This window comes from Syngnathus acus, chromosome 10 (genome assembly GCF_901709675.1).
Source record: "Syngnathus acus chromosome 10, fSynAcu1.2, whole genome shotgun sequence".
Classification (NCBI taxonomy): domain Eukaryota; kingdom Metazoa; phylum Chordata; class Actinopteri; order Syngnathiformes; family Syngnathidae; genus Syngnathus; species Syngnathus acus.
In genome coordinates this window covers 6,783,037-6,796,159 of record NC_051095.1, presented here as the reverse complement: position 1 = coordinate 6,796,159, position 13,123 = coordinate 6,783,037, and the positions used below count along the sequence as shown (strand labels likewise).

The 13,123-nt window shown below is 40.1% G+C and overlaps 3 protein-coding genes across 4 annotated transcripts; 1 reads left to right on the top strand and 2 right to left on the bottom strand.

The window, feature by feature from the left end:
* Positions 1-1,813: 1,813 nt before the first annotated feature.
* On the bottom strand, positions 1,814-7,809 carry b4galt7 (xylosylprotein beta 1,4-galactosyltransferase, polypeptide 7 (galactosyltransferase I)). 2 transcript variants are annotated; one of them, XM_037261781.1, is made up of 7 exons: positions 7,339-7,809; positions 7,217-7,255; positions 5,148-5,486; positions 4,725-4,950; positions 4,510-4,593; positions 4,324-4,428; positions 1,814-3,826 (listed from the first exon to the last, which is right to left on the bottom strand). In XM_037261781.1, the coding sequence occupies exons 1-7, from the start codon at positions 7,386-7,388 to the stop codon at positions 3,671-3,673; spliced, it is 999 nt and encodes a 332-aa protein (XP_037117676.1). In that variant the 5' UTR covers positions 7,389-7,809; the 3' UTR covers positions 1,814-3,670. The 2 variants fall into 2 exon arrangements, with proteins under 2 accessions (XP_037117676.1, XP_037117677.1); XM_037261782.1 differs by lacking the exon at positions 7,217-7,255.
* A 601-nt stretch (positions 7,810-8,410) lies between these two features.
* tmed9 (transmembrane p24 trafficking protein 9) lies at positions 8,411-10,488 on the bottom strand. The gene is made up of 5 exons (XM_037261784.1): positions 10,282-10,488; positions 9,842-9,942; positions 9,518-9,643; positions 9,296-9,442; positions 8,411-8,886 (listed from the first exon to the last, which is right to left on the bottom strand). Exons 1-5 carry the CDS (start codon positions 10,481-10,483, stop codon positions 8,737-8,739), a joined length of 726 nt encoding a protein of 241 aa, XP_037117679.1. The 5' UTR covers positions 10,484-10,488; the 3' UTR covers positions 8,411-8,736.
* Positions 10,489-10,716: 228 nt separating this feature from the next.
* On the top strand, positions 10,717-12,863 carry si:rp71-1d10.5 (transmembrane protein 216). The gene is made up of 6 exons (XM_037263136.1): positions 10,717-10,758; positions 11,407-11,420; positions 11,500-11,593; positions 11,672-11,764; positions 12,441-12,642; positions 12,729-12,863. The coding sequence occupies exons 1-6, from the start codon at positions 10,749-10,751 to the stop codon at positions 12,742-12,744; spliced, it is 429 nt and encodes a 142-aa protein (XP_037119031.1). The 5' UTR covers positions 10,717-10,748; the 3' UTR covers positions 12,745-12,863.
* The last annotated feature ends 260 nt before the right edge of the window (positions 12,864-13,123 follow it).

Sequence of the window (13,123 nt, the reverse complement as noted above, 5' to 3'; positions counted from 1 at the left end):
TGCTTCGTTGTATGTGTTATTGAAGTTAAAAAAAAACAAAAAAAAAAACGGATCAGTGTGTGTGTGTGGGGGGGATTCGTTGAACAATTCGTTTGAACGAATCTTTTGAGTGAACTGATTCTAAAGATTCAGTTCACTTAAAAGAACTAAATGCACATCACTACTTGGTGTCTTCAGAGTTCCTGCTTTAAATTCTTCTAAAAGTCTTACTCAAGTTGTCTTTAGCGTTAATGACAATGGAGGGAGCCTCATGAGGTTATTGCAGTCCACCAAAGGGATCTGGAAGTGCCAGAGTGAAGGAGCCATTTTGCATTTACAATAGCAGGTGGCAATTTCTGATGTATGAATTTGTAAACATGTCAGAAAAATTGCATGTCGTTTTTCCGATTGTATAGAAACAAACAAAAAAAACCAAGCGCATAGCTTGGGATCAATTATGCATCTAAACCCAGAGTTTAAACAAATTTTTATGAGGTTGTTTACATCTTGAGCAAAAGTTTGGGCTGCCATCGTTTGTGAAGGTCAATAAGGACATTGAGGCACTCGAGTTTGAAATGATAAACTTAAACCGTTACTGTTTCAGCCTTGAGACATTTACATTTGCCGACATGAAGACCCCACTTAGCTATGTCTACGTACGTAGACAAAATCCATGTCGAACTGATCCAGGATTTGTAGATGTAGGCGTGTGTGCATTTGTGAGCATCGTTTGAGTAAGATGGCTGCAGGGCTACTCTCAGCTCAAGTATATAATTGTGACAAATTCTCGTAAAAAAACAACCTGTCAGCCCCAAGGCCAAAAGTGTCAATCGTCACGCAACTTCCAGAAAGCTCCCCGAGAAATCACCAGACCTTGAGGGATTTGGGGACAGGCGGTGGGGGGTAGCTAATAGCTAGCTAATAGTTAGCTATTAGCGAAACAACACCCAAACAGACGCACACACTAATTACCACCTGTACTACAACTATGACAAGAATGTGAGAAACTCATAACTCCCGTCAGACATTACTAATCAACTTCAGGAAACACTTAGCCAATGTCAGACATGACAAGTCAACTTAGAAGACAATGTAGACTCCCCTTCAGACATGAGTAGTTGACTACTGGGCCACCATTATAGACATCACTAGTCGAACATAGAAATTCCTGGGCCACTGTCTGACATTACTAGTCAACTTAGTCCCTGGTACTTAAGTCAAGTCAGAAATGGACACTGTCACTGTCAGACACCACTAGACACCTTAAATTTAAAGAAACATAAGAAGCATTTGCTTGTTTTTCGGTCACTGGCCAGGTTCTACGTCGCTAGTGTGTGTCGCCTTTTGAAATGGAAAACTTGGAGTTTGAGTGAATTTTGGGGAACGTAAAAGAAAAATTTCAATATATACTGAATGAACTGAAGTTGGACTGCTTTGATCAAATTGTGAAATGTAAAAAAATGGTGGTTTTATACCTCATCTCATTTTTTTCTTTGTTTTTGAGCTTTAGAGGGAGCTTCAGCAGCACCAGCGTAACCCGATAATCTATATAATCATGTTTACGAGAAGCAAATAAAAAAATAAGTCATTGCAAGAAAGCCACGAATTGGATTGAATGGAGCCAGAGCTCTATCTAGTGGTAAAAGAGCAGAACAGTGAACAGAATTGATTTACTGTTTCAAGAAAAATGCTAAATTTACATTTAATAGAATCGGTGCTAGGTGCTCAACCAACCAAACAACAGTAAAAAAAAAAAAGAGCCACCCACATAGAAGTTCCAGTCAATTGAGAATGTGAAAGTACCGAAGACCAAAAAGTAGACAGACTAATAAAATATTATACAGGTACCGTTTATTCCCAACAAAATGGCAAATGAGAGCTACAATATAGTCGTTCAGTGACATCATCGTCTTGCACGTAACAGGGCGTCCGTCTGTGGAGTTCCTCAAGCAAAACTACAGTTTAAAAAAGCACTTATAAATAGGAAAAATAAAGCATTTAAATAATTCCATTGCATTTCTTTCATTTGATGCGATTTTCTGTCAACACTGAGTAACAAAAACAGAAACGAAAGAAACTTGGGGTGTGTAAACATTTGTGCTCAGGGGCCACGTTTGGCTTAAGTAACCCACATCAGAGGTGTTTATTGTTGTTGGTCTTTATTATTCGGATAAAACTGCAATTGATAAAACTAATATTTAATTAAATACAAAATGTGTATGAAAATATTTTATTTTAACATCATGTTTACTTTTTATCCTTCACAATAAATGAATTTTAAAATTAGAGCCTGACGAATGGAAAATAAATAAAAATGCTTAGGGACATTTTCTTAGTAGAAAAAAAATTAAATTTAAATAAAATAATGTAGAAAATTATTTTATTTCAATAATAGACACTCATTTTTTTACTAAAGCTAATTGACCAACCACTTAACAAAAATTTTAAAAAGTTACATTTAAAAACATTTACAACATATTATTAAAGAGAAATTAATTGACTAGTTAAGATTAAAAATTAAAAAAATAAATAACCATATTTTGGAAAACTAAACTATACAAAGAAATTATTATAAAAATTACTGATCTTTATTGTTGTTTTCAATGTATCCAATATTTACTTTTTTTTAATCAAATTTTATTTATGGACAAGCAATCAAGCTGTGATTTAGTGAGATAATTTAACACAAACAGAATCAGTACATTAATATATTACATGGATAATTTGGAGTGCAAGCAATGTGTAATTAATGCAAAAAACAAATTGTAATAAGACGATTTTCATACACATTTTTAATAGGTATTCTTTTTTTAAATAATTTTTTTAACCATTTTTTTTTTAAATGTGATCCTTTTTGACTAATGTTGGACTTTTTCTTGACAAGGAATCCATATTTAGAAAAACTTTGCTAAAAATAATGAAAACACGAAAACTACCATTTGAAAGATCACCCCACCCCAAAAAAAAAAGGTTTGCTGTAGCGGTGACAAGAATCTTGTTGAGGTTACTGCCAGCACGTTGCACAGCATCTGGCCGTAGCAAAAGCAACGGCGCCACTTACTGCTTGCTCCTCTTACACTCAATTTAAGGCTGTGTTGGGAATCACGAAAATGAGATTTCATGTCGTCATCACCAGATTTAAAGTCATCATAGTTTTCAAGAGGATCTTGAAGTAGGACGTTCAGACAACATGTGAAGCCAGGATATATCCAAACATCAAATCACAAGTCTACATACCACAGTAGGAAAATGCACTCCTATTTCGGTAAATTGCAGTTGCAAACATGGTCGGTGGTCAATGTACGTCACCAAGTTGACCCTTCAAGTCCTCATGATATTTAAAGTCATCATGTTGACTTTTAATCTCACCAGGGTGACTTTAAATCTTGTATTTTCTTTCTTGTTGTGTGACACTAACACGCCGTCTTACTATTATCTCAAGTATATATTTTCTTTGAGTGTGTGTATGCGTGTGTGTGTGGGGGGGGGTTATAGATTTTGAATTCAAACACCCACTAAAGGTTGGGAAACTTGATTTGGAGGATAGCCACCATTTACAACAGTAACAACACCAAATAATTATTTCAGAAGTAGGAAGTGAGGCATTCCCAACGCAGCCAAATTGTGCTTCAATTGCTTTTTGTTCACGAGCTATCCAAAATAAAAGACACGTTTACTTTGCCTGCCTGTCCTACATGAGGAGGCACCAGGGGGTCTGGTCTTGGTCGCACTCCAGCCTGGTATTGATAACTGTGCAGGGAGCGCCCCCTATAGTCAGTTCCTGGCGGGATTCCACTTGGTAGCGCAGGTTGCTGAGGCCCCCTTCAGGATCCACTTTGAACTGCTCCTGCACGCCACAAAAATATTTCCTATTGAGGTCGGCTTGCTAAAGACATCCGAGAGGAGGGTCGCTGATGGTGTAGGCCCTACACTTGCCTGTCTTGTGTGCTGACATCGTAAATTTGATTTCCACATGACGATGCGCGTGTGTGTGCGTGTGCACGCGCCAAGACAAAAAATAAAATAAAATCCGTTCGAGAAGTTTCAATTTGTCTTACACTCATGCTTTTATCCAAATGACACTGGTCTACAAATTTTTAATCTTTTTTTTTTTAATCTGAGAAAATTTTATGTTGACCAGTAACTGTCCAATTAGTAGGTAACAATAAAATAATGTTCTAAAATTGTACTTTTTTACAATCCACTTATCGTTGAATAAAAGGTCAATACAAAATGTTGAACCACCGTGACAAAAAAAAACAAAAAAAACGTTTTAGTTGAATGTTAAAAGCAAACCAAAGTGCAACAATAATTTTTGTCCCTCGAGTGCATGCCGTGACCAACCTGCTTCTGAGCCGCTACTCGCTTCTGGTCCCGTTTGCGCCAGGCCGAGTCATGCACGTGCAGGAAGGTTTTGTATCCTGTGGTGATGTCGCTCGGCCGGAACAGCTGTAAATTGGCATTACAGCTTGGATTTGAAAGAAAAAAAAACCCCCACCAACATTTATTTTGAAGAGACACGCCACCCACCTGCAAGCCTGCCTTTCGCAGACGTCTGTAAAACTCGTCGTCCTCACGGCCCCAACCCCAGAAACGATTGGACATCCCGTTACACTGCGCAGATAATTGGTTAAATTAACAAGCATTTAAACGGCAACTATATCACTACATAATGTAAAATTGGTCGTGTCACAAATGCAAAATTGATGAGGTTAAAACGTGAAATTCCTCATGCTGGTGATTACCATTTGGTAATGCTGCTTGGTGAGCATCAGGATGCCACCCACGTAGGTCCTGTAATGGTAGAGGGGGTGAAGCTCTGGGGATGCCACGTGGAAAGGCCCGTCAGCGGGGAAGCCATAGTTCAGCGCGTCGTTAAGAGGCAACAGGTCCACATCGTGCATGGCCAGGTAGTCCGTGTCGTTGGGGCTCTCCAGGTAGCCCACGTTGATCAGCGAAGCCCGGTTGAATCTGCCGGTCACCGCAAAACACGCAGTCACCAGGTTGTGCCCCATCTTTGAGCTCTACTGGAAGAGCTAACAAATGAAGCGTTTCGCCACGCGGCAAGGCTGGATGACACTTGCGTGCGGGGTCCTAAAATGAGTTCCTGGATTTCTCCACACAATAACTGAAGCTCGGCTACAACTCGAGACACGGCGGCGTCTTACCTGTAGTGGTCCACCTGGTTGATGATGAGGATCTGGTGTGCAATCTTCTTTTTGTTGAGGAAGGAGTGCATGAAGGGCACAAAAACTAGCAGCTCATCGAAGCGCTCGCGGAAGGGCACCAATAGCGCCATTTTGTGAGGACCCCACGTCGACTCATCTCGCTGGTGGCTATCGGACCGGCACAAAGGGGGCGGCTGCTCCGGGTGGCGTCCGTCCCGCTGCGACGAGGTGGCGGCCAAGTCCGCTGAACAGCTGAGCTGCATCCACAGCAGAGACGCAAGCAGCAGCAGCACGCAAAGGCCGAACAGCTTGTACATTGTACAGCGGCCCCACGCTAACCTGAACACACAAGCAGCATGACTACGTCAGCATAATTATTTAAAAAAACAAAAATAAATATACAGCGTCGCTTATAAGTCTGTATCACGTTACGTTACCTTATATCTTGATGACCGTGAAAGAAAACCCAATTTATATTTTCCTACGCTACTGTTTTTGGTAGCAAAAAATAAACAGACAGAAAAATTCTAAGACATTAAAGTCGTTTTTTTTTTTTTTTAACGTATGTTCAATATGGCTTAGACTCATTCTTATCAAACTCAAAGACACAAAAGTCCTTCTCCAATCAGATTATCAGAATTGACAGTAAATCTCTCCCCTCCTTGAAGGACATTTACACCTCCCAACTCACCCGCAAGGCGACCAAGATTGTGAGTGATGTGAGTCACCCCGCTCACTCTTTGTTTGAACTTCTGCCCTCTGGGAGGCGGTACAGGAGCCTGCGCTCCCGCACCACCAGACTTTCCAACAGCTTCGTACTCCAGGCTGTTAGGATCCTGAACTCGCTCCCCCTTTCAGCGTAGCGTCCTGTTCTTGCTGTATGCACACTGGCTCGGTTTTGCCCCTCATATTTAATGGGTTATTGGTCTGTTATTTATTCATCGCTCATTTTATTTTATTTTATTTATTATTTGTTATTTATGGTTTGGGCATTCTTGTTTTTGTTTTGTGTCGCCTACTTGTATGTCTCGTCACCGTGGGATGGAGGAAACGGAATTTCGGTTTCTTTGTGTGTCTTGACATATGAAGGGATTGACAATAAAGCTTACTTTGACTTTGACTTTGAAATAAAAATAAAATTATATGGAAACAGTGTTTGAAGGAAAACGTTTTTTTCATGATGTAACAATGGATTGACAAGAACATCGCAGCAGAAGGATTTAAGATATTACCTTACACGCAAAAATTGTTTTAATTGTTACCCTAGCCCGTTTGGAAAACATACGTTTTTGTGAAGTAACACAGACTTATTAGAAACACTGGTTCAAATATAAGCAGCACCAAGTTAACTGATTAGATATAAAGTGCACTAGATTTCACTCCCAAGAAATTAGCTGACAGCTAACACAACACAATTCACAGCAATTGAATGCACATGCTTTAAGTCACGTTCAACAATAATTTTTATTGTTCCAGCAAGCAATGTATTGTTTCACTGAGAGTCAAAGCTCCTCTATAATCTGTCATCATTTTCTTTAAAAACATTTTAGTTGATTTGGAAAGAATGCTTGTGGTGCAAGAAGCCACATTTATTGACATGCTCACACACATCAGGTGGTCTCATTTAAAGAGAGAAAAATTAGTTGTTTTTTTTTCAAAATCAAGCTTCATATTAATTTGTATTATTTTGTGACGGGATTAAGACAGTGCTTCTCAAAGTGTGGTATCTTAAATGATTAGTGCAAGACTTTGATTTAAACACAAATGAAATTCAATGACTGTATTCGCATCTCGACTCGACATATAATCGCATTGAATCTTTAGAATGGGTTTAAGCTTTTTAATGTATTTTTTCTTACCTATAAAAAAAAAGTGATTCACAACATATCCACAATGTGCATGTCACAGCGCCTAATAATATTAAATGCACGTTTAAGGAATGTAATTGGAGAGGTAATTACTTGTTTTAGGTGTAAAAGTTTGAGAAGCACTGTATAGTAGTTAGTATACAGATGTTGCAGAGTACAAATGACAAGTTTGTGTGGAATTCCACTCATTCTTTCACTTACTCCTTGTCTTTCCGGTCTGCAAATTTGGCACTGTCGTTTCTTCAAACAATCCATTTGATTAGGGAAAATGTCCAGTTCAATATGTTAATTGATATATGAGGTTGGGTTAACATGAAATTTACCTTCTCTCCTCCTTAAAGTACAGCACAGGTTTCCTCCTCGATGAGAACATCGTGCTTCTTCAAGTTCACTTTTTTAATCTCTCGGGTGAGTCCATAATATCCGCCATGCTGAGTAGCTCACGTGTAATCGGACTTCATTTCAACTCGTCCAGTAATGAACAATTATTTTCGCCCGGCCAAGAGTCGCTCGTGTCGGCGGCGTCCTCTCGTTTAATGGGTGGACACGTAGCATGTAGCATTAGCATGTAGCATACCTGCGTTGAGCTATGAGATGCTGATCGTGAGAAGTCGAAGCTGGCGACGTAACACGCTACGAGCGCGTTTAAAACGGACACGTCACCAACTTAGGTAAGCGGTCAAAACTGATTTTTATGATTTTTCCTCTTGAAAACACGCAAAACAACCCTTTAAGAGTTGAATGTGATTAAGTTCGACTTACTTCCTGCTTCAGCGGAAACAAAGCATCCAATTGTTGGTTCCAAGGCAATTTGAAAAGGTAACGCACACTCAATTGACTACCTGCTATAAAAAAAAAAAAAAAAATTAAAAAAACATGACTACCTGCTTGGGCGGAAACAAAGCACACATAATTATCCCAACCCAATTTGGCAACAACGCAGATTTCTCGCCAACACAAACGATTACAGCGGAGACTTAAAATGCTTTTACGTCTCGCTGCACCTAAAATTACTTTGCATTGCCACTCTAATGATCAATATTGAATGGGTATAAGACTTTATTTGAACATCTTTTGAATCAGTGCATTTAATATCAAATTTTATTGGAAGCAAAATTATTTAAAAAGAAATGGTTTTCTCTTAAAAACCAAACTGGGCTAACCTTTAAAGATGTGTAGAACAACACAAAAAAACTGCATTTTCATTAATTAAATTTTGACACAAATATCCAGAAACAAACATGACAGTGTCACACTACTGACAAATTCGACTTCCTTCCCGCATAGCTGAAATGTCGAGCACGCTAAAAACAGCAAAAAGTGGACATTCACACTAGATGCAGTAACTCGTTTTTCACTTTTCATTTGTTAAAACTCACTTTTTTTGGGGGGGGGGGGGGGGGGGGGGGGGGTGTATAACACTAAAATGAAATAGTTTGACATGAGTTCAAATGTGCAGTGATCACACGTGATGTCACACATGCAGCACAATGTATGACTTTAAGTCGTCAACGTCGACTTTTGAAATAGGAATCTGTCAGTACGCGATGCCGTGGGCCTGCTTCACATTTCATTGGATAATCCAAATACTTCCGTCCAAAAGGAAATCATAAATATTAGCAATGGTCTCAAGTAACTTTTGTGCACAGCATCCCCGCACTATACTGCATCTCTTTATAGACTTGGAGCACACCCCAAGTTGCACTCACACAAACGAGCGTTTACACCAGCTTCTTGGCCTCGAAGAAGCTCTTGAGGTGTCTCATCTGCCAGATGCCAATGGCCACCAGAATCAGGGTCTGCACAATAGACCACCACAGGACGCGTTGGTTGGTGCTCTCGCTGGTCTGGCGGAAGCGCTCCTCCCGGAACTGCAGGACACACATGAACATCACTGTACCAGAAACGCTAAAGAAAGTCACCTGGGGGATGATCCAAAAACTCTTCCTTTTTCACCATTTGTGTATGATCCAGTATCATCTTAACCCTAAGCTGCATAAGTGGGTCAAAAATGATAGAGAATTTTTTTTTTTAAACTACTTATAGTTTGAAACCCTAACCCTCGTTTTAAACTCTACTTTGAAACCCCAACCCTAGTTTGAAACCCTAACCCTAGTTTGAAACCCTTATCCTAGTTTTAAGCCACTGGGCTACAGTAAAGAAATATTATTCACAAGAGCTGGCATCAGTGAGGTATTTTAATATATTCCTTGGCTCAATAAAAGGTTTAAAAACACTGAATTATTGTATTCATAAACAAGATTTCTTATCACAACTCACCCTCTGGTAGTTCTGCTCCTTTTGGATCTGGTCCACCTGCTCCACCAGCTGCCTGACCCGCAGCTGCAGTTCTGATAGTTTGTCTTTGGCGGCGATTTCGGCGTAGTTGTTGGCGTGCTCGCCCACCTGGATGTCCAGGTGGACTCTCTGCAGGCAAGCAGCAAACACCGCTCAAAACAAATGGATGCAGAAGTGGGGGCACATTGTGTGGCGCATCCTCACCAGCATGCCTCCGGCGAAGAGGGAGAACTTAGATGAGTTGGAGTGCAGGCAGATCTGATGTTCTCCGGGCGTGTGAGATGTGAAGGTGAACCTTCCCTCGGAGCCGTATTGTCGAGACATTATCACCTACCAAAAATAAATAAATACATTTGAAAAAAAAAAGGGGAGACCTAGCCGTGAGTACGTAGTCTGCCCAACCGATTATTTAGCCACTCAGAATGCTGTCCGAGCACCGTTGACTGACTCCATTCAATAGACAGCTTTCCTGAGATGACTTGCTTGTCACGTGTCTCAACAACAAAGTCGTATGTCTATCCTACAAACCTTCTCATCGGGGTCTTTGACCTCCACAAACATGCCCAGACCCTGAGTGGCTGGCAGATATTCTTCTTTGTGTTTGTCGTACAGCTGAGTCCTATAGTTGCCTGCAAACACATGGAATTCATGTCTACATTACATGATAACTCTTCTTTTTGTCACAAACAAATGACGTAAGATCCCACCGAGTGTGCATCACAGGAAAGATCAATCAAAGCTTCAAACTTAGTCTACTAAAACCACTTTATGGGTAACATTTGTATTTTGAAATAAATTTACATCTCAAGTATTGCTAGGTGAAATGACGGAACATTGGACGGAAATTTCAGGTTTTAAATCACACTTGAAGAAATGTTGAGCAACTTTGAGAATAAACAATATTGTCAAAGTTTGTGAGTTAGATGTTAGCATTAGCAAGGCCGATTCCCGGTCTCGAAAGCAATCACCGATAATCATCGTCTCATCTGGGATTTCTTCTATGAAACATTTCTTCTCCGTTTCTCCGATGTGGAAGTACAAGGCGGTGATGAAGCCGTAAAAAATATTGAGAATGAAAAACGTCAACAGAGCCGAGCACGAACTGACGGGCGCCATCTTACTGTCAGGAGAGAGCGCTACTGCGCCTGCGCATAGGCGGCAGTGCCACATCAACCAAAGCCTACGTCCTAGCCAAGCAAGGCTTTCGCATTTCCCCCCCCTTTTTTTTTTTTAAGTTAAAACTTAAGCACTTGGCATAAAAACAAATGAGACACACCCGGATATAAAAGAAATAATAATTACAAAAACATCGTAAAAATTGTCATTTAAAAAAAAACATCCAGTAATGCAGTTTTCATACAGTAGAGAGCAGCATAATAAAGTACTACAAGCGAAGAAGCCCACTTCCGCCAAGCTGTTTCCAGGGTTACCAGAAATGGCGCCCGGTAAGTAGCGCAATCTCTGAACCGATCAAAAAATGTCGCCATTCACAAGAAATTAAGGATCTAATTTTATATTTTGGATGTTACAGTTACGATATGTGTTCATGCAAAGTGCTACCACGCGACGACCTTTTAGTGTGATCAATGTAAAAAGCAATACGTAAGACTGCTTAAACTGCAATGCTTAGATAAAAGCGAAACTCTGATTATTGATTGGAAACTTTATAAACACCAGCTACCAAATGTTGAAATTGTCGGTACCGAAACTGACATTATCAGGCAAATCAAGTTAGCTTTGCGTCAGTTTTGTGAAGGTAATTGTTGATTTGATAAAAGTACAACTACAGTTAAACATTTAAGTCAAAAGTTCCGATTCAGAACATTTAATGAAGTAAATGTTTAAATAGCAGACTCCGAGATGTATTTAATTATTAGTCAATTTAGATTATTTTTAGTGAATTTAGATGTAAGGAGAAAAAAGCTTTACCCTGGCACAATTAAAACAAATACCAAAACGTGCTTTAATAGTTTTGCTAATTTTGTGAAATGACGACATCACAATAAAGTGAAGTTTGAGCTTAAAAGTAATGTAACACCGAGGCACATTGTTTCTCATGCCGTTTTTACTGTGATGTCATTGTTTGTCTGCAGGTAACCGACCAATTGTATCCTTCACGTGGTTTCATTTTGATTGTGTGTGTGCTTGACCTTGTTCGCGTGACCTTGACTTGCTCACACCCTCAGCTGTCGTCGACTGCCCTGCAGGTGCTTCTGTACCTCAACTGCTGGTACTTTGCTGCTTTCTTCCTGGCAGATGTGCTCATGTTCATCTATAAAGGTTGGCCGTCTGCAAATCTTCAACTAGTGTGAGCGTCAACAAGTTTCTTTATGATATTTTTATGCTTCTTCTCTGCAGGTCTCTTGCTACCCTATCCGACAAGTAATCTGATCCTGGATGTGGTGTTGCTGGTTCTCTTCCTGGGTTTAGAGATTCTGCGGATCTTCTATGGTGGGTGCTGCAAGTCCTTTCACTGACAATGAGACATGGTAGGAACATTTTGAATTAAGGCAAACATGCAAGACTCCAAAGCCACCTTGTTTGAAAGCATCACGATATTTGATTGACTTACTTATCCGCAAAAATAGGTTTCTGTAACGCCTCATTCTGGTGTGTTACTTTGGACATTTTCGGATTTTCTTAGAGACAAGCCGATTGTGCTTGACTGCTAGCACTTTTTAAATATGTATACTACACAGATGGCTGTTAATGTTAATTTTTAAAGAAATTCGAATTTTGGTCTTTGTGTGTGGGCAAAATTTGAATCACTTGCCATAAAATGCAAACTAATTCTTAATAAAAATGAGTCAGTAAAGCAGTTTGATGTACACTGAAATTTGGTGGACTTATCTGCCACAAAAATATTCCAAGAAGCCATGACTGAAAAAAAGACAAGAAGTCTGACAAGTTGGGTTGAAACAGCCATTTTCAAATCAGTTGGGTCATTTAAATAATTTCAAAACCACACTGAGACCAATTTGAGCAAGTCTTACATGAGTAGACCCACAAGCAACCATTTGAAGGTCACGTTGGCCTTTTCCCAGTGTTCTTCAAAGATTAACTTCTTGATGTGGATGAAGACGATTGAGACAGGTGATAAGAGCGGTCGGTGTCGTGTGCGTGTCAGGATGGAAGGGCAACCTGTGCGAACACGCGGTGACAACGGCCGTGTCTCTGTTCCTGCTTTTGCCGTGCATCACGCTGGCCGTCTACTTCCTGCTGCTGCAAACCTTTGTGCTACGTCTGGAGTTCCTTCTGGGCTTAGTGCTACTCTGCTTCTATGGCCTCCAGTTCCTGCTAAGTGTGCTGGCCTTGTCGTCATTTGCAAGGTGAGATAAATGTAACCCCAGCGAGCACCCCCACCCCAAAAAAAACCCTCATATCCCACTAAAATGTTCATGTTTACATCCCACAGATCCAAAGTTTACTGAGGCGAACCAAGCATCACATCAAAAACTTCAAATTTCATTTGTACATAATTTTGTCCCACGTCTTGACATTTTTACTTTTTTATCAAAAGAACCAATAAAGATCTAAACACAATATCTCATTTCTACAACATCTTGTGTCTTTCTTCTAATATCTGTTCCATCCATCCATCTTCCGAATGTCAACAAATCACCTATTGACCCCACAAATTCACGGAACACGTGGTGCGAATAGACAGCAGGTGGCGGCAAAGCGCTTGACTGAAGTTAAGAGACCTGGCCTTAGGTCAACGCAGAAATCAAAATGACAGAAGAAACGAAGCGTTAATGTCCTCAGAGGATCTTTAGAGTTTCCCCAGATAACCACCGGCTTGTTTTCCTG

Coding starts and splice junctions, on each gene's coding strand:
- si:rp71-1d10.5 (XM_037263136.1), top strand. Junction 11,594..11,671: donor GCTCATGTTCATCTATAAAG/GTTGGCCGTCTG, acceptor TCTTCTCTGCAG/GTCTCTTGCTACCCTATCCG. Junction 11,765..12,440: donor GATTCTGCGGATCTTCTATG/GTGGGTGCTGCA, acceptor TGTGCGTGTCAG/GATGGAAGGGCAACCTGTGC.
- b4galt7 (XM_037261781.1), bottom strand. CDS start 7,388: ATGTTCTCATCGAGGAGGAAACCTGTGCTGTACTTTAAGGAGGAGAGA. Junction 7,256..7,338: donor TACTTTAAGGAGGAGAGAAG/GTAAATTTCATG, acceptor GATTGTTTGAAG/AAACGACAGTGCCAAATTTG. Junction 3,827..4,323: donor GAGTAGCGGCTCAGAAGCAG/GTTGGTCACGGC, acceptor TGTGGCGTGCAG/GAGCAGTTCAAAGTGGATCC.
- tmed9 (XM_037261784.1), bottom strand. CDS start 10,483: ATGTGGCACTGCCGCCTATGCGCAGGCGCAGTAGCGCTCTCTCCTGAC. Junction 9,443..9,517: donor TCTTCGCCGGAGGCATGCTG/GTGAGGATGCGC, acceptor GCTTGCCTGCAG/AGAGTCCACCTGGACATCCA. Junction 8,887..9,295: donor AGGAGCAGAACTACCAGAGG/GTGAGTTGTGAT, acceptor TGTGTCCTGCAG/TTCCGGGAGGAGCGCTTCCG.